The sequence below is a fragment of the Coregonus lavaretus genome (assembly GCF_964263955.1).
Source record: "Coregonus lavaretus genome assembly, contig: HAP1_SCAFFOLD_1387, whole genome shotgun sequence".
NCBI classification, from domain to species: domain Eukaryota; kingdom Metazoa; phylum Chordata; class Actinopteri; order Salmoniformes; family Salmonidae; genus Coregonus; species Coregonus lavaretus.
Window position 1 is genome coordinate 93,195 of NW_028158717.1, and position 20,218 is coordinate 113,412.

Genomic DNA, 20,218 nt, shown 5'->3' on the forward strand with positions numbered 1-20,218 from the left:
TCAGGTGAGTACTGACTGGAGTTGCTGGATGATAAGCTCCTCCTCGTTGAGGTACTTGAGTCTCTCCTCTTCCACCAGGAGGCGCTGTCTCTGCAGAGGGTCCTCCTGTTTCCTCAGAGCGTCACTCACACGCACGTTCAGCTCCTTCTCCGTTCTTTTCAGCAGCGTCTTCACACTGTCCTGGTTCTGGAGCTGCAGACACACACACACGCACACAAGCACACGCACACACACACGCACACACACACACACAGACACACACACACACACACACACACACACACACACACACACACACACACACACACACACACACACACACACACACACACACACACACAGACAGACAATACTGAATGATTAGACAAGATTATATTGTGTAGCTAACAGTGGTCTGAATGATATGAATGATTTGTAGCAGAAATCAGTGTATCCAAATGGTGTAGGTAATAGAGGTTACAGGTGTCTGAGGTCATACAGAGGTCATACAGGTCATCATTAATGGTACACATTAATCTGCTGCAATACAATAGGCCTCCCTCAGAATTTGGTATCACACACCTAAGGTGGTCCTGCCCAGAGCAGTAAGTAGCTTGTAGAGGTCAAGATAACAAAGGAATCACAGTGACAACATCCTGGGAAAAAATGACTGCTATCTCAGACACAGGATTTTCAGGATAGCCGTCAATGATTAACGACTCGAACGTGTGAGTTTGTGCAGTGTTTCCCCTAGATGTTTTTTGTTGCTGTGGTGGCAAGGGTCAAGGAAGGAGGGGAGTGGGGGGGTCAGTTGTGCTATTAGCATACCATATTATCAGGCAGTTGTGCTATTAGCAATAAGAACGTTTTTTTCTGGATCAAAAACTTTCCTGCAATTCTATACATTTTTCAATGGAGCTGACAGAACATTTTGCAGTGTGAAAGCTAATTTCCTGCAATTCTACGCATTTTACCATGGCTGATTCAGTGTTCTTATGCTCAAACATTACAACAAAATCAATGGGACCCCAATCGGGGCCCGTGGGCATGTGCCCTGCGTGTCCAGTCTATAATCCAGCCATGCAAAAACGACTCCTATTTTTTGGGGGGGAGATTTCTAGTTCTAAAATATTATATTATTCAAAAAGATATAAGTCAAATATTAAAGTTGCTGCTAAATTAATACATGGGAAACACTGGTGTGTGTCTGTCTGTATACAGTCCTGCCCTGACCTAGACTGCATATGGTGTGTTCTTTTTTGGCCTTGTCTGTCTAGTAATGGGCTGATGTGTGCATGAGGATGCCCTGCCCTGAGTTTGTACCTCCACGGTGTGTCTCTCTCTCTCTGTGTGTGTATGTGTGTGTGTGTGAGAGAGAGAGTGTGTGTGTTTATGTTAACACAGATTGCTCTGTCCTTGAGAGCTTTTCGGACGTTCTGATGCGCCAGCGGTGCTGTCTGAGCCAACCTGTCTCCCCTGCTAACAGAATGTGATTAGCTGATGATGGAACCCATCACGGTGCTGTGTGTGTGTGTGTGTGTGTTTTTGTGTGTGCACGTGCATGCGTGTGGGTGTCTCACTCAGAAAAAACACACAGGCAGAAAACAGCAGTGTTGCCGGTTAGAGAATTGCACTGGTAGGACATCTAAATCCTACTGCTTCTGTGTCCTTGAGCAAAGCACTCAATCAAATTTCAATACACATCCAGAACTATGAATGGAATCTGTTATAATGTATGTAATGCAAGCGCTACTGAGATGAAAGCACCTGCTTAGCAAGGGAAATTAATAATGGATTGCTTTTATGTTCCAGGGAATCAAACTGAACAACAGTATGAACAACGTGCTCTGCAGCATTACTTCTGATTTGCCCCAATAGAAGCGGTACATTAAAACCCCATTTATTCTGATCCAGCCACAGCAGTCACAATAAAAACATGTGTACTCCATTGTCTTTCTGTTTCTTTCTCTGCATTACGCTACCTCTACCACGTTCACCCTTTCTCTCCTTTCTCTCCTTTCTCTCTCTCGCTCTACATAATTCATGAGCATCATGTATTATTCAGGCCTGTGGCCGTCTCCATGGGCAACGGGTTGGGTCAGAGGTTAGGAGTCATGCTTGGGCTCACACACAGGTAAATGACAGATTATTACTACTCTCTAGTCCCACTGTGCTGCGTTTGGCTTTCATTTACCACTTCACTCCTCTCCATCTGTGTCTTTTGCCCTCAGAACAGCCTCAATTCATTGGGGCATGGACTCTACAAGGTGTTGAAAGCGTTCCATAGGGATGCTGGCCCATGTTGACTCCAATGCTTCCCACAGGTGTGTCAAATTGGCTGGATGTCCTTTGGGTGGTGGACCATTCTTGATACACATTGGAAACTGTTGAGCGTAAAAAACCCAGCAGCCTTGCAGTTCTTGACACAAAGCGGTGCGCCTGGCACCTACTACCATACTCCGTTCAAAGGCACTTCAATCTTTTGTTTTGCCCATTCACCCTCTAAATGGCACTCATACACAATCCATGTCTCAACTGTCTCAAGGCTTAAAAATCCTTCTTTAACCTGTCTCCTCCCCTTCATCTACACTGATTGAAGTGGATTTAACAGGTGACATCAATAAGGAATCATAGCTTTCACCTGGATTCACCTGGTCAGTCTATGTCATGGAAGGAGCAAGTGTCCTTAATGTTTTGTACACTAAGTGTATTCTTTCTCAAACAATATATCCCACCACTTAAACCCAGTTCCTAATCAGAAGAGAGTTGGTGCAGGTACTGCTGTTGTGCCTCTCTGTGAGCACCTGCAGTATGTTGAGGAAATCACAGGCTATAAAACGACAAAACCCAGGAGTCATGAGCCATGGATCTGGGCACTAGGGAGAGCTTAACAATGCATGAAGTGGACTGGACCACTGACTGTGTCCACTGCTATGTTTCATAAAGTCTCTCTAAAGGAAGAGACATACAGGGCAGACTATTAAACGGCCCCGTCCCTAAATCACATACGCCATATCCTCTACACTTCTTCATTTCTTTTCCCCACTGATCTAATGTGTTAGAGCAACCACTTCCACTCCCCTCTTCCCCCTCTCTCTCCAGAGAGTTAAGACACATAGACAGGACGATTCTCTTCTCTCCTCTTTTCATGTCTAACTCATCCTCAGCTTTTCTCCTCAGCCTGTAACCATGGTACTGCAGGGAGTATATACCTTTATACTAAGGCAGAAAAGTGTATGTTTTTCCAGCAGTCCGTCTCCTTCCTTGGATACCACATTACCACCTCAGGTGTGGAGATGGATGGAGATCGCATTTCAGCTGTGCGTAATTGGCCGACTCCAACCACGGTTAAGGAGGTGCAGCGCTTCCTTGGCTTTGCCAACTACTATCGGAGGTTTATCCGGGGCTTTGGCAAGGTGGCAGCTCCCATTACATCCCTGTTGAAGGGTGGCCCATCCCGGCTCCGCTGGTCTGCTGAGGCTGACGTGGCCTTCAGGAGACTGCGGGGTCTGTTCACCTCAGCCCCAGTACTGGCCCACCCCGATTCATCACTACCGTTCATAGTGGAGGTGGATGCGTACAAGGGGGATTGGGATAGGAGCTGTCCTGTCTCAACGCTCGGGTATGCCACCCAAGCTCCGCCCCTGTGCCTTCTTCTCTAAGAAGCTCAGCCTGGCGGAGCAGAACTACGACGTTGGTGATCGGGAGATTGACCGTGTGGAGGCATTGGCTCGAAGGGGCGAGACACCCTTTCCTCGTCTGGACGGACCACCGTAACCTGGAGTACATCCAGGCAGCGAGGAGGCTGAATCCTCGCCAGGCCAGGTGGGCCCTATTCTTCACCCGGTTTGATTTGACACTGTCATACATTCCGGGTACGAAGAACGTGAAGGCAGATGCACTGTCACGGCTGTATGACACAGAGGAGAGGCCCAGAGACAACACCCCCATACTCCCAGCCTCCTGCATTGTGGCGCCGGTAGTATGGGCGATGGACGCGGATATAGAGCAGGCATTACCACAGATCCATCTCCACCGCAGTGTCCAGCTGGGCTGCGGTACGTGCCTGCTCTTATCCGTGATCGTCTGATCTTCTGGGCACACACGTCACCCTCCTCTGGTCACCCAGGTATCGGCTGTACAGTACGCTGCTTGAGCGGAAAGTACTGGTGGCCTACCTTGGCTAAGGACGTGAGGGTATACGTCTCCTCCTGCTCGGTGTGCGCCCAGAGTAAGGCACCTAGGCACCTCCCAACGGGTAAGCTACAACCATTACCAGTTCCACAACGACCATGGTCTCATCTTAGTATTTATTTTCTGACTGATCTTCCCCTTTCCCAAGGTAACACCACCATCCTGGTCGTTGTGGACCGCTTCTCCAAGTCCTGCCGCCTCCTTCCTCTGCCCGGTCTCCCCACGGCCCTGCAAACTGCGGAGGCCCTGTTAACTCACGTCTTCCGGCACTACGGGGTGCCAGAGAATATCGTATCCGACCGAGGTCCCCAGTTCACGTCCAAGGTTTGGAAGGTGTTCATGGAACGTCTGGGGGTTTCGGTCAGCCTGACCTCTGGGTTCCACCCCGAGTCAAATGGGCAGGTGGAACGAGTAAATCAGGATGTGGGTAGGTTCCTGCGGTCCTAGTGCCAGGACCGGCTGGGGGAATGGTCGGTGTTCTTGCCATGGGCAGAATATGCCCAGAACTCTCTCCGCCACTCCTCTACTAACCTAACACCATTCCAATGTGTTTTAGGTTACCAACCGGTTCTGGCACCGTGGCACCAGAGCCAGACCGAGGCTCCTGCGGTGGATGACTGGTCAGAGGGGAGGGGATGGGGGGGCATGGGTACTGTCACGACTTCGGCCGAGGCTGCCTCCCCTGCTTGTTCGGGCAGGCTTCGGCGTTCGTCATCACCGGAGTACTAACCACTGCCACCCCAATCATCATCACAATTGTCTTGTCTCGTTATCACACACACCTGGTTCTAATCAGTATATAAGTGTTCCCACTACCCCCTTGTCCTTGTGGGTGATTGTTTATTGTGAAGGTTAGTGAAGCTCGGTGGAGCTCGTGTATTTTGTTTGACGGGAGATTTTTCCAGTGTGCCTTGTATTTTCCAGTGCACCTGTTTGGTGCCCTGGTGTGTGTTTGACGCAGTTCTGCGTAAACCGGTATTTTGCGGATTAAAGCCTGTTATTCTGTGATTTACCCTCCTGCGCCTGACTCCTTCAACACCACCTCATCACACACGTGCCTATTTGCCTGCATGCGTGTGTGTTTGTGTAAACAGCCATGCTAATAGATGCATTGAGAGTAGGCCCAGTTGTTCTCACCTGCATCTTGCGGAGCTGAGAGAGTTGTTTGCGCAGGTCGGTGGCGTTCTGCTGCAGGTCGTGGAGGTGGAGCTGCATCTGCAGCCGGGTGACGGTGGTGACCTGGGTGTCTCCGGAGGGAGGGGGGGGCATCAGAGCCAGCGGGGCCGACGGCGTCAGAGCTGACAATCACAGGACAGAACCCAGAGGAAACTGGGTTAATTACAATGCTGTATGTATAGAGACGTCTGCACACACACACACACAACAGCAGATACATGCACGCACGCACACACACACTTCCACACTTCTACACGCTGTCTTGGGAGCACAGGTAAAGGATCCCAGCTCAGTTCCTGGACAGAGGTAGACTGAAAACGAACAGGGAGAGCCTGTTGATGGTGGGAGGAGAACATTCTTCTGAATCGCAGATGTTTTAACATCCAGACAGATCCAAAAGGAGTAAAGGAGCAACAAGACAGGACCAGAGACAGGATGGGGGGTTAGAGAGGAGTTGGGGACAGGGTGTAGAATAAACAGACCTGACCTCTAGATAACCAACCAAAGGGTACATAAGAGAAGAGACACACCACCACCACCACCGGAGCTGTGACAACACCACAGACACCCACACAGGGGCAGAGAGATGAGAGGAGAGATAGAAGAGAAAAGGAGAGAAGGAGAAGAGTGAAACTTTCCGCTTCAGCCGTCCAGCTGTAATACAGAAGCAGTGAGCCAGTTACCAAAGATAAATGAGGGAGAGAGAGAAGAGAGAGTGGAGGAAAATTGGGAGAAATGTTCAAGGTTTAATTTGCCAGAGGCAAATGAGGGCCCCTGGACACTTCCTCTATCGACTATTGCTTTTTTTTCTGGTGTTATTTCATGCCAAGGAGAGGCATCAAAGGCAGATGTGTCCTTTCGCTGGCCCTTTGATGGTCTGGCCATTGAACAGCAAGTCTCTGTAGACACACTCATGCTAAACGGAAGCATTAGGAACAGTGGAGGAAAGAGATATGGAGAGAGAGAGGGAGTGAGAAAAAAGAGAAATAAAACAGAAGAAGAAAGGGGAGGGAATGTGAGAGTAAAGAGGGAGATATTAGAGGAAGCAGGGAGAGAGGGATGGGTAAGTTTGCATTTAGGTTGCGAGTTGAGGGAGATGTCATTCTATGTCTGTTGAGGTTTAAAGACCAGTAGCCATCTTATCATTAAAATAACTGGTCTATGCCTGGTCCAATGGGTAAATGGAGACGAGAACTAAGCTCAACCTGAACTATTGTAAATGGTTAGCAGGACTGGACTCAGTCTGACTACGGATCAAACTAGTAGTACTCACTTCCAGTGGCGGAGCCGTCGCTGTTGGATTCGGTCTTCTCGCTGGAAGAGAAAGGGAAGGGCCGTGAGAACTCCGAGCCCTGGTCCGGAGGGCAGCCCGCCATCATGCAGAGACGCAGTAGGCCGCATCTGAGGATCAACCAGGGCCACAGGGCAAGGCAATTACAGTGCTAATGCCAACACCTGTACTATACTCATGTACTACAGTATGTACTTATACTACAGGACATACAGTGCTTTATAGTGTACACAGGGCAAGGTCATTATTACCAGCCAATAATGCCAACAGCTGTACTATACTCATGTATAGTACTACTATACTTCAATAATGTACTTGTACATATTCTGGTCTATGAAACAACAATATCTTGAGACCAGTCATGTATTTCTGTGCTCTTCCTGTCATGTTGCTACTGCTGTAGTGGTATATACTTCTATGAATGGCTCTGTGTGTTTGGGGGTCTTACGTGCTGTCACTGTCGGGTGCTTTGGTCAGTACACTCTGAACCAGGCCTGTCAGACTGGCTATCTGTTTCTCCATGGCCTCCATACGGTCCAGACGCTCCATACGATCCCTGGAGAAAGCCAGCAGGTTAACACACACTGGTCAGTTAGGTTCACTCACACAAACAATCATGCAAGCTCATGCGCCCACACGTCACACAGTAACGTCACAACATACTAGTATACACTAGAAAACACCTAGTGAAACACATACTGTATAGGGGAAGCATGAAATCTCAAACCACACACACACACACTCACTTGGACTCAGAAGTTTCTCCAGGGAGTGGGGAGCTGTACCCGGGCGCAAACCTACTCCCGTCCCCTCCCGGCCCGGCCTGCAGGGCCAAAGGGTCAGAGCTGGAACTGGGCCTGGACTTGGGGCTCTCCACAAACATGGAAGAGGAGGCTGAGTCCTTGCGGAAGGTCTGCCTGACCGGGGAGGCTCGGTTGGGAGAGCTGGAGTACGAGTCCCCCCTGTCCCTCAGCTGCATATCAGGGATTTTCTGTGGGGAGGATGGGGGCATGCGGAAGCCCATGCCCAGTGTGGCTGAGGAGTAGGAGTCGGAGTAGACGGGACCTCCAGGCTTGTACAGGGCGTCCTCCAGCTCCCCCTGCAGGGCGGCAGCAGAGTAGGTGCTGAGGGAGCGCACAGAGCCGCGGCGGTACAGCCCACCAGACACGGGGAAGCCGAAGGGGTCTCCGATGGCAGCCAGTGACTGTGTAGAGGCGATGCTGAGGCGGCCCTCATGTACCAGGCTGTAGGGGTCAGCGTACAACCCCTCGTTCTTCACCAGCATCATGTTCTTCCCAGACACCTCCTCGTCGGGCTTGACGTCGCGACGCTCCAGGATGGCGCTAGGGGAGGAGGACAGGCCGGCATTGGGGCCCCCGTGGTGGGAGCCAGCCCCAGGGTGGTGGGAGTGCTGGGGCTGGTGCTGCTGGGGGTGCTGCTGGTGCTGGGAGTGTTGTTGGTGCTGGGGGTGACTACCCGGCCCGGCAAAGGAGGGAGGCCGCCCCCCACTGTAGGACAGACGAGAGCGGGATGGGGTACCGGAGGGGGGCGAGGCGGAGGAGGAGGGCAGGGTGTTGAGGCGGCGGGTGGGGGAGGACTCTCGGGACGTATACACCAGATCCCTCTGAAACGACAACAGGGGCAGGGGTGGAGGGTAGGTTACCATGGATACCAGTGGATGAAAAGGCTGTGCTCCCCCTTTGTGCCAGACTGACAATCAGAGGATAGGAGATCAGACTGACATTGGACAGTCTGTGGCAGCCTGGGCTCATCAATGCAATCATAGCATCTTTATACAAGCCCACATCAAATACCACCACACAATCAACACGTGTTATTCAAGTCTATAGTAATGACTCTATCCAAGAGTACAGTAAGGCTTATAGGATATGGGAATACCTACATGTATTGACTGTCACCTTACAGTGTAATAACTGAGGCTGAAAGTGAAAGAGCTTAAGAGAGGGGCCCAGTCCAGCCTTATTGTCGCACTGTTTCTTTCTTCTCCTTCCACTCATCTAGGAGAACCACTGAGCTCCATTTAACCAACCCAACTAAACCCATTGGCATTACATTGGATTACAAAGAGTTAAAACCAGCTATACAAACCCAAAAATATACACCCGGGAGCAGTTCAATGTCAAGATGTTAGTTAACATGCAGGGCAGTCCCAAGTACAGCACTGAACTAGAAGGGGGTGTGCAGTTCACACACACACTGTCATAGAACAAAGAGCCAGCAAAGAGCCAGCAACTTTAATGTTCTTCAAAGGCCTGGCTTTACCACATCATCTACCCTTCTGGAAATAAGAACTCTCTTTAATCTAGTTCAGTCCATCTGGGATATTTTGTTCCTCCATACACACTTTTTAGATTTTAGTATGCCTGCACGCACACACACAAACACACACACACACACGAAAACACACTCATACGCACAGACACAGACAGAGACAGAGACACAGCCACCCACACACACACTCTAATTACTTGCATAGGTAATGGCTGATTCATCCTCAATGTATTGTGAATATACAGATGATAGGGACTGAAAACAGAACAACTTCAAGGTACCTTGAACTCAACCAAAGCAGAGACATGCAGAGGGGGTGAAACAAGTTCATCTCCCTGGGCAACATTGTTCTTTAGTGTCCAGGCAGCAAATGGTACTCTTGAAGATAAAAGTACTGCCCAGCGGGAATATCTGGAGAAATAACCCATACGCCTCCACAACCTGTCAAATTTACTGTTGCAACATAAACACAAAAGGGCTGTTGCACCTTCAAAGGTTAAAGCCCAACAGTAATGTGATAGTATCAGCATTTATAGTAGAATAATGAGCCCTCCATCCACCTATCCCCCTATCAGACCCCCATCCCAGCTCCACCCCCCCTCCCCTCCCCTTCCTCAGCACCCTTCTCTCCTCCCTCACCCTTCTCTCCCCTCCCTGTCTCACCCTCAGGTCCCCGTTGACCAGGTGTGTGGCTGGGTAGGAGGCGTAGATGGGCTCCTTGCGGTAGATCTTGATGATGCTGCGGTCCTGGATATCCCGGATGTCCTCCAACTCGTAGAAGACATTGCGCGCCTCGTCCTTGATCAGGATGGCCGTGTTGGGGGACTTGAGCATCCCCGCCGTCAGCTTCTGGGGGAACATGTGCACGATGAGGGCGTGCAGCGTGTCCAGGCTGCTCAGCTCGTGGGTGATGTGCACCCGCCGCGTCTCATCCCCAAACTGCAGGAACAGCACGCCTGGAGAAGGAGAGAGATAAATACTTTATTGAATAGATAGACAGAGATTATGACAGTGGGGAAAGGTAGAGAGAGGTTGGGTCAAAGGTCAGTAGGCCGGATTGGAACCTATGCCGACACTGTAGATGTGTGCCGGAGGCTGAGGCATCACCGCTAGACCACCCTAGGCCACGGAGAGAGAATTTAAAGTCAAACAGAGAGGAAGAGGATGAAGGTAGAGCAGGAGATAATAGAAACATAGAGGAAGGGGTGATGCAATTCAAAGAAAAAGGAGAGAGAGATAGATAGAGGGAAGGTGACGAGAGTCAGAGACTCGAGTTGATAAATAGACAGGAGGAGGTGGGAGTGAGAGAGTGCCACTGTTCTATAGCACTGCCTAAACTCCTCTTCCAAAGGGCTCATCATCCGTCACTGTCACTGGTTTTACAGCACTCTGTTTCTCCCTGCGTGCTTAGCATAGCCTACACCCCCCCCAATGTTTATAAGTCTGATCCATCCACACTGTAAAGCTGTCCCAACGCTGAGTTCACTCAATATGACTCTGTAGAATAAATAAATGAATAATACGTAAGGATCTGAATCATGAGGTTATGTCTATAAATATATTATCCCTGTGCTAATAATGAAATACAGTGCAGTGTATGGCTGTATATGGTTGTTGTGCCTCAGATAGTGGGATACAATCTAAGGCATGGATGATCCAGTGTTATGTAAGCAGTAATGCAGCACAGGGCAGGCAGGCAGAGAATAATCACACTGATCTGAGGGTGTGAAGAGGCACCAGGTTGTAGGTTACATGACTAACCCAGGAGATGTGTGATTGGTCCCTGATAACAACACCCAGCCTGGAGTGCATAACTTACGCTTATGAAATGGTTACAAAATATGCAAATGTTATCACGATTCAATCATTTCACAAGAATTCATATTGAATAGTGAATTCAAAGAAAGCATAACCACAAAACGTGAAAGGGATTTGAGATGTTTGATAATTATTGATAATTATTTACTATGTAAGCAGATAAGGTTTCATAAGATAGCAGATAAACTAGGTAAATGTTAATATGAAAATGGCATGAAGCCATTCTGATCAGATTGGTAAGTTGACATTTAATGCAAGAAGTTTACAAAAGCTTTGGGATGAGGAAGATGTTGCCTGTACATGGTCATGTACACTACCAGTCAAAAGTTTGGACACACCTACTCATTCAAGGGTTTTTCTTTATTTTTACTACTTTCTACATTGTAGAATAATAGTGAAGACATCAAAACTATGAAATAACACATATGGAATCATGTAGTAACCAAAAAATCTAAATATATTTTATATTTAAGATTCTTCAAAGTAGCCACCCTTTGCCTTGATGACAGCTTTGCACACTCTTGGCATTCTCTCAACCAGCTTCACCTGGAATACTTTTCCAACAGTCTTGAAGAAGTTCCCATATATGCTGGGCACTTGTTGGCTGCTTTTCCTTCACTCTGTGGTCCAACTCATTCCAAACCATCTCAATTGGGTTGAGGTCGGGGGATTGTGGAGGCCAGGTCATCTGATGCAGCACTCCATCACTCTCCTTCTTGGTCAAATAGCCCTTACACAGCCTGGAGGTGTGTTAGGTCATTGTCCTGTTGAAAACCAAATGATAGTCCCACTAAGCCCAAACCAGATGGGATGGCGTGTCGCTGCAGAATGCTGTGTTAGCTATGCTGGTTAAGTGTGCCTTGAATTCTAAATAAATCACAGACAGTGTCACCAGCAAAGCACCCCCACACCATCACACCTCCTTCCCCATGCTTCACGGTGGGAACTACACATGCGGAGATCATCCGTTCACCTACACTGCGTCTCACAAATCAAATCAAATCAAATTTTATTTGCCACATGCGCCGAATACAACAGGTGTAGACATTACCGTGAAATGCTTACTTACAGCCCTTAACCAACAATGCATTTAGTTTTTAATAAAAAAGTAAAATAAAACAACAACAACAAAAAAGTGTTGAGAAAAAAAGAGCAGAAGTAAAATAAAATAACAGTAGGGAGGCTATATACAGGGGGGTATTGGTGCAGAGTCAATGTGCGGGGGCACCGGCTAGTTGAGGTAGTTGAGGTAATATGTACATGTGGGTAGAGTTAAAGTGACTATGCATAAATAATTAACAGAGTAGCAGCAGCGTAAAAAGATGGGGTGGGGGTGGGGGGGCAGTGCAAATAGTCTGGGTAGCCATGATTAGCTGTTCAGGAGTCTTATGGCTTGGGGGTAGAAGCTGTTGAGAAGCCTTTTGGACCTAGACTTGGCGCTCCGGTACCGCTTGCCGTGCGGTAGCAGAGAGAACAGTCTATGACTAAGGTGTCTTTGACAATTTTGAGGGCCTTCCTCTGACACCGCCTGGTATAGAGGTCCTGGATGGCAGGAAGCTTGGCCCCAGTGATGTACTGGGCCGTACGCACTACCCTGTGTAGTGCCTTGCGGTCAGAGGCTGAGCAGTTGCCATACCAGGCGGTGATGCAACCAGTCAGGAGGCTCTCGATGGTGCAGCTGTATAACTTTTTGAGGATCTGAGAACCCTTGCCAAATCTTTTCAGTCTCCTGAGGGAGAATAGGCTTTGTCGTGCCCGCTTCACGACTGTCTTGGTGTGTTTGGACCATGATAGTTCATTGGTGATGTGGACACCAAGGAACTTGAAGCTCTCAACCTGTTCCAATACAGCCCCGTCGATGAGAATGGGGGCGTGCTCAGTCCTCTTTTTTTCCCTGTAGTCCACAATCATCTCCTTTGTCTTGGTCACGTTGCGGGAGAGGTTGTTATCCTGGCACCACACGGCCAGGTCTCTGACCTCCTCCCTATAGGCTGTCTCAACGTTGTCGGTGATCAGGCCTACCACTGTTGTGTCGTCGGCAAACTTAATGATGGTATTGGAGTCGTGCCTGGCTATGCAGTCATGGGTGAACAGGGAGTACAGGAGGGGACTGAGCACGCACCCCTGAGGGGCCCCCGTGTTGAGGATCAGCGTGGCAGATGTGTTGTTACCTACCCTTACCACCTGGGGACGGCCCGTCGGAAAGTCCAGGATCCAGTTGCAGAGGGAGGTGTTTAGTCCCAGGATCCTTAGCTTAGTGATGAGCTTTGAGGGCACTATGGTGTTGAACGCTGAGCGGTAGTCAATGAATAGCATTCTCACGTAGGTGTTCCTCTTGTCCAGGTGGTAAAGGGAAGTGTGGAGTGTAATAGAGATCGCATCATCTGTGAATCTGTTGGGGCGGTATGCAAATTGGAGTGGGTCTAGGGTTTCTGGGATAATGGTGTTGATGTGAGCCATGACCATTCTTTCAAAGCACTTCATGGCTACAGACGTCAGTTATACGGGTCGGTAGTCATTTAGGCATGTTATCTTAGTGTCCTTGGGCACGGGGACTATGGTGGTCTGCTTGAAACATGTTAATATTACAGACTCAGTCAGGGACATGTTGAAAATGTTGGTGAAGACACTTGCCAGTTGGTCAGCACATGCTCGGAGTACACGTCCTGGTAATCCGTCTGGCCGTTTTCAAGCCCTGCCACATCCGACGATGGAGTACGATTCAATCTTAATCCTGTATTGACTCTTTGCCTGTTTGATGGTTCGTTGGAGGGCATAGCGGGATAAGCGTCCGGGTTAGAGTCCTGCTCCTTGAAAGCGGCAGCTCTACCCTTTAGCTCAGTGTGGATGTTGCCTGTAATCCATGGCTTCTGGTTGGGGTATGTACGTACGGTCACTGTGGGGATGACTTCATCGATGCACTTATTGATGAAGCCAGTGACTGATGTGGTGTACTCCTCAATGCTATCTGAAGAATCCCGGAACATTTTCCAGTCTGTGCTAGCAAAACAGTCCTGTAGCTTAGCATCTGCGTCATCTGACAACTTTTTTATTAACCGCCACAGCGGTTGGAACCAAAACTCTCCAATTTGGACTCCAGACCAAAGGACAAATTTCCACCGATCTAATGTCCATTGCTCGTGTTTCTTGGTCCAAGTAAGTCTCTTCTTCTTATTGTTGTCCTTTAGTAGTGGTTTCTTTGCAGCAATTCAACCATGAAAGCATGATTCACGCAGTCTCCTCTGAACAGTTGATGTTGAGATGTGTCTGTTACTTGAACTCTGTGAAGTACTTATTTGGGCTGCAATTTCTGAGGCTGGTAACTCTAATGGTCTTCCTTTCCTGTGGCAGTCCTCATGAGAGCCAGTTTCATCATAGCGCTTGATGGTTTTTGCGACTGCACACATTTTCTGTATTGACTGACCTTCATGTCTTAAAGTAATGTCATTTCTCTTTGATTATTTGAGCTGTTCTTGCCATAATATGGACTTGGTCTTTTACCATATAGGGCTATCTTCTATATACCCCACCCCTACCTTGTCACAACAAAACTGATTGGCTCAAACGCATTAAGAAGGAAATAAATTCCACAAATTAACTTTTAAAAGGCACACCTATTAATTGAAATGCATTCCAGGTGACTACCTCATGAATCTGGTTGAGAGAATGCCAAGAGTGTGCAAAGCTGTCATCAAGGTGTCACGCCCTGGCTCTAGGGACTCTTATATGTTGAGCCAGGGTGTTAGTTTCGACGTGTAGTTTTATGTTTCGTTTTCTATGTTCTTGTTCTAGTTTATGTGTTTCTATGTTGGCCGGGGTGGTTCCCAATTAGAGACAGCTGTGGCTCGTTGTCTCTGATTGGGTATCATACTTAGGCAGCCTTTTGTGCACTTGTCATTTGTGGGATCTTGTTCCGTGTAGGTTTGTGTTTATGACCGAGGACTTCACGTTTCGTTTTGTTGTTTTGTTGCTGTGTGTAAGTACTCAATAAAAGATGTACGCATTTCACGCTGCGCCTTGGTCCAATCATTACGACGATCGTGACACAAGGCAAATGGTGGCTACTTTGAAGAATCTCAAATATAAATTAGATTTTGATTTGTTTAACACTTTTTTGGTTACTACAATAGTAAAAATAAAGAAAAACCCTTGAATGAGTAGGTGTGTCCAAACTTTTGACTGGTACTGTATATGTCATGCAATGGCGGTCGGTGCCGTTTAAGATGAGGAAGGACGATCATTTATTTTATGAGCATGGCCTTGTTTCTATTACAGCATATTGGATGACTGTCATTCATATTCCATTCACACAGCTCAATGTAACATTGATAGGTTTAGGCTACTACATGAAACTCACATTTTACCTATACCCATCATGAAGTTGCTACAACCTAGCCTATGAATGAAGTTTACAACGTAGGTGTATAGGTCAAGATAAACATTTGAGTAATCAAGGTGACAGACAGTGGCACATTCAATACCGCCTTGCACACTTGCCTGCATCTAGCTGATCTAGGGTGTAATCTTTAGTCCAACAGTTGCAAACAAGATTTTCTATTGGACAAATTCAGGTATGTTTATCCCCGTTTCGTTCCGTTTGCTTCCACTTAAGAAAGGTTTTTTAACAGAATAGTTCACTTTCATAGCAGCCACATACAAACAGCATGATCACTTTCATGTTAATTCCTTCTCGCATTTACACACTGTCCTCCTGTCACCTTTTCCCTTCGCTTGTGGGCTTCAGTGCATAACACATCAGCTGTCTGCGACCAGGCAATAAAAACTTTCTAAGCCAAACCTTCATATCATGACCGCTAACCGCAGCCTACATTGTTGTCACCATATTAGCTAATGTCAGTCAACATAGCTACTAGAACTAACGCGTTAGTAAACCCACTACAATCATGCAGTACAGTGTACAGTTAGCAAGCAGTTTAGCAGTTACACCGGCAGGGGCAATAAATGAATAAAACCAAAAGCTAACCTTGATTTGGAAAAGTTCCAGTTTTGGATAGCCATAGCCAGTTAGCTAACATAGCATCCCTCTTTGTTTGAGCTGGGTGTTTGAGTAGGCTAAACTAGCTAGCTGCATTTGCTAGCTAAGTGAAAGTAAAAAAAAAAAAATACAACTAAATATAGCAATCTCTCTCTCTCTCTCTCTCTCTCTCTCTCTCTTGCTTCTCCTTCATTTTTAAGGAAATGCATTTTTTCAAAACTGTTCAACTATTGTCTTTCTCTCTCTTTGAGTCAACTACTTTTTATTATTTTTTATTTCACCTTTATTTAACCAGGTAAGCCAGTTGAGAACAGGTTCTCATTTACAACTGCGACCTGGCCAAGATAAAGCAAAGTAGTGCAATAAAAACAACACAGAGTTACATATGGGGTAAAAAACATAAAGTCAGAAATACAACAGAAAATATATATACAGTGTGTGCAAATGTAGCAAGTTATGGAGGTAAGGCAATAAATAGGCTATAGTGCAGAATAATTACAATAGTATTAACACTGGAATGCTAGATGTGCAAGAGATTATGTGCAAATAGAGATACTGGGGTGCAAAAGAGCAAAATAAATAACAATATAGGGATGAGGTAGTTGGGTGGGCTAATTTCAGATGGGCTGTGTACAGGTGCAGTGATCGGTAAGGTGCTCTGACAACTGATGCTTAAAGTTATTGAGGGAGATAAGAGTCTCCAGCTTCAGAGATTTTTGCAATTCGTTCCAGTCATTGGCAGCAGAGAACTGGAAGGAATGGCGGCCAAAGGAGGTGTTGGCTTTGGGAATGACCAGTGAGATATACCTGCTGGAGCGCAGACTACGGGTGGGTGCTGCTATGGTGACCAATGAGCTAAGATAAGGCGGGGATTTGCCTAGCAGTGATTTATAGATGGCCTGGAGCCAGTGGGTTTGACGACGAACATGTAGTGAGGACCAGCCAACAAGAGCGTACAGGTCACAGTGGTGGGTAGTGTATGGGGATGGGGCTTTGGAGACAAAACGGATGGCACTGTGATAGACTACATCCAATTTGCTGAGTAGAGTGTTGGAGGCTATTTTGTAAATGACATCGCCGAAGTCAAGGATCGGTAGGATAGTCAGTTTTACGAGGGCATGTTTGGCAGCATGAGTGAAGGAGGCTTTGTTGCGAAATAGGAAGCCGATTCTAGATTTAACTTTGGATTGGAGATTCTTTATGTGAGTCTGGAAGTTGAGTTTACAGTCTAACCAGACACCTAGGTATTTGTAGTTGTCCACATACTCTAGGTCAGACCCGTCGAGAGTGGTGATTCTAGTCGGGTGGGCGGGTGCCAGCAGCGTTCGATTGAAAAGCATGCATTTAGTTTTACTAGTGTTTAAGAGCAGTTGGAGGCTACTGAAGGATTGTTGTATGGCATTGAAGCTCGTTTGGAGGTTTGTTAACACAGTGTCCAATGAAGGGCCAGATGTATACAAAATGGTGTCGTCTGCGTAGAGGTGGATCTGAGAGTCACCAGCAGCAAGAGCGACATCATTGATATACACGGAGAAAAGTGTCGGCCCAAGAATTGAACCCTGTGGCACCCCCATAGAGACTGCCATAGGTCCAGACAACAGGCCCTCCGATTTGACACACTGAACTCTATCTGAGAAGTAGTTGGTGAACCAGGCGAGGCAGTCATTTGAGAAACCAAGGCTATTTAGTCTGCCAATAAGAATGCAGTGGTTGACAGAGTCGAAAGCCTTGGCCAGGTCGATGAAGACGGCTGCACAGTACTGTCTATTATCAATCGCGGTTATAATATCGTTTAGGACCTTGAGCGTGGCTGAAGTGCACCCGTGACCAGCTCGGAAACCGGATTGCATAGCGGAGAAGGTACGGTGGTATTCGAAATGGTCGATGATCTGTTTGTTAACTTGGCTTTCGAATACTTTCGAAAGGCAGGGCAGGATGGATATAGGTCTGTAGCAGTTTGGATCTAGAGTGTCACCCCCTTTGAAGAGGGGGATGACCGCGGCAGCTTTCCAATCTCTGGGGATCTCAGACGTTATGAAAGAGAGTTTGAACAGACTAGTAATAGGGGTTGCGACAATTTCGGCGGCTAGTTTTAGAAAGAAAGGGTCCAGATTGTCTAGCCCAGCTGATTTGTAGGGGTCCAGATTTTGCAGCGCTTTCAAAACATCAGCTGTCTGAATTTGTGTGAAGGAGAAGCGGGGGGGGGGCATGGGCAAGTTGCAGCAGAGGGTGCAGAGTTGGTGGCCGGGTTAGTGGTAGCCAGATGGAAAGCATGGCCAGCTGTAGCAAAATGCTTATTGAAATTCTCGATTATTGTAGATTTATCGGTGGTGATAGTGTTTCCTAGCCTCAGTGCAGTGGGCAGCTGGGAGGAAGTGCTCTTATTCTCCATGGACTTTACAGTGTCCCAAAACTTTTTGGAGTTAGTGCTACAGGATGCAAATTTCTGTTTGAAAAAGTTAGCCTTTGCTTTCCTGACTGCTTGTGTATATTGGTTCCTAACTTCCCTGAAAAGTTGCATATCGCGGGGGCTATTTGATGCTAATGCTGTACGCCACAGGATGTTTTTGTGCTGGTCAAGGGCAGTCAAGTCTGAGGAGAACCAGGGGCTATATCGGTTCTTAGTTCTGTATTTTTTGAATGGGGCATGTTTATTTAAGATTGAGAGGAAATTACTTTTAAGGAACAACCAGGCATCCTCTACTGACGGAATGAGATCTATATCCATCCAGGATACCTGGGCCAGGTCAATTAGGAAGGCCTCCTCGCTAAAGTGTTTTAGGGAGCGTTTGACAGTGATGAGGGGTGGTCGTTTGACCGCGGACCCGTTACGGACGCAGGCAATAAGGCAGTGATCGCTGAGATCCTGGTTGAAGACAGCTGAGGTGTATTTAGAGGGTATGTTAGTCAGGATGATATCTATGAGGGTACCCATGTTTACGGATTTAGGGTTGTACCTGGTAGGTTCGTTGATCATTTGCGTGAGGTTGAGGGCATCTAGCTTGGATTGTAGGATGGCTGGGGTATTAAGCATATCCCAATTTAGGTCACCAAGTAGTACAAACTCTGAGGATAAATGGGGGGCAATCAATTCACATATGGTGTCCAGGGCACAGCTGGGGGCTGAGGGGGGTCTGTAGCAAGCGGCAACAGTGAGAGACTTATTTCTGGAAAGGTGGATTTTTAGAAGTAGAAGCTCAAACTGTTTGGGCAAAGACCTGGATAGTATGATAGAGCTCTGCAGGCTATCTCTACAGTAGATTGCAACTCCACCCCCTTTGGCAGTTCTATCTAGACGGAAAATGTTATAGTTGGGGATGGAAATTTCAGAATTTTTGGTGGCCTTCCTGAGCCAGGATTCAGACACTGCTAGAACATCAGGGTTGGCAGAGTGTGCTAACGCAGTGAATAACTCAAACTTAGGAAGTAGACTTCTGATATTTATGTGCAAGAAACCAAGACTTTTGCGATTACAGAAGTCATCAAATGATAGCGCCTGGGGAGTAGGAGTGATACTGAGGGCTGCAGGGCCTGGGTTAGCCTCTACATCACCAGAGGAACAGAGGAGGACTAGAATAAGGATACGGCTAAAGGCTTTAAGAACTGGTCTTCTAGTGCGTTGGGTACATAGAATAAAGGGGGCAGATTTCCGGGTGTTATAGAAAAAGATTCAGGGCATTATGTACAGACAAGGATATGGAAGGATATGATTAAAGTGGAGGTAAACCTAAGCGTTGGGTAACAATGAAAGAGATAGCATCGCTGGAGGCATCAATTGAGTCGGTCTCCGCGTGTATAGGGGGAGGGGCAAAGGAGCTATCTAAGGCAGGTTTAGCTAGGCTGGGGGGTCTACAGTGATATAGTACAATTAGAAATAACCGAAACAACAATAAACTAACCATGTTTGGGCTGAGGCTAAACATAAACAGGATGTAGTACCGTAAAAAGGAACAGTCCAGCAGATATCAGCTGTATAGCTGAGTTATCATAAGGTCCGGTGGTGAAGCACTAGTGAGTAAGAGGCCACGGCTAGCGTGTGCTAGCGGGCCAGGGCTAGCAGATGGATGGAATCTTCGTGGTTAACGTCGTAACCACATCAGACGATTTCGTCGGCAGACCAGTCGTGTAGGATCGGCGGGGCTCCGTGTCAACACTAGGTGGTCCCGTCCGGTTGACAGAGAGGTAGATAGCCGGGAGATGGGCCTAGCTCAGGATGATTAGCCAGACCACAGCGTCCGTTTTGTTGTAGCTAGCTGGTAGCGATGAATCCGGAGTTAAAGGTCCAGTGATTCCGGCGGAAAAACTGATATGTTCTGGGTCGATAACGCGCTGTGCAGACTGGCCGAATATCCGGTGATCAATGTCCAGTGATTAAAATTAATCCAGCAGAAAAAAAATCCAATGTTCTGGGTGAAACACCGCTAGCTGTGGCTAATAGCAAGTAGCTAGTTAGCTGGCTAGCTAGTTTCAAC

General features: G+C 47.5%; 1 protein-coding gene across 1 annotated transcript in view; it reads right to left on the reverse strand.

The window, feature by feature from the left end:
- The window catches only part of LOC311123664 (SRC kinase signaling inhibitor 1-like), a gene marked incomplete at its 5' end in the record, with an annotated part of 52,156 nt that overhangs the window by 20,764 nt on the left and 11,174 nt on the right, over positions 1-20,218 (reverse strand). The window contains 6 exons of the mRNA XM_084197908.1: positions 17-192; positions 5,311-5,471; positions 6,623-6,750; positions 7,089-7,196; positions 7,387-8,264; positions 9,596-9,888. Of these exons, the coding sequence (XP_084054034.1) occupies positions 17-192; positions 5,311-5,471; positions 6,623-6,750; positions 7,089-7,196; positions 7,387-8,264; positions 9,596-9,888 (1,744 nt within the window). The remainder of the gene's footprint in view (positions 1-16; positions 193-5,310; positions 5,472-6,622; positions 6,751-7,088; positions 7,197-7,386; positions 8,265-9,595; positions 9,889-20,218) is intronic.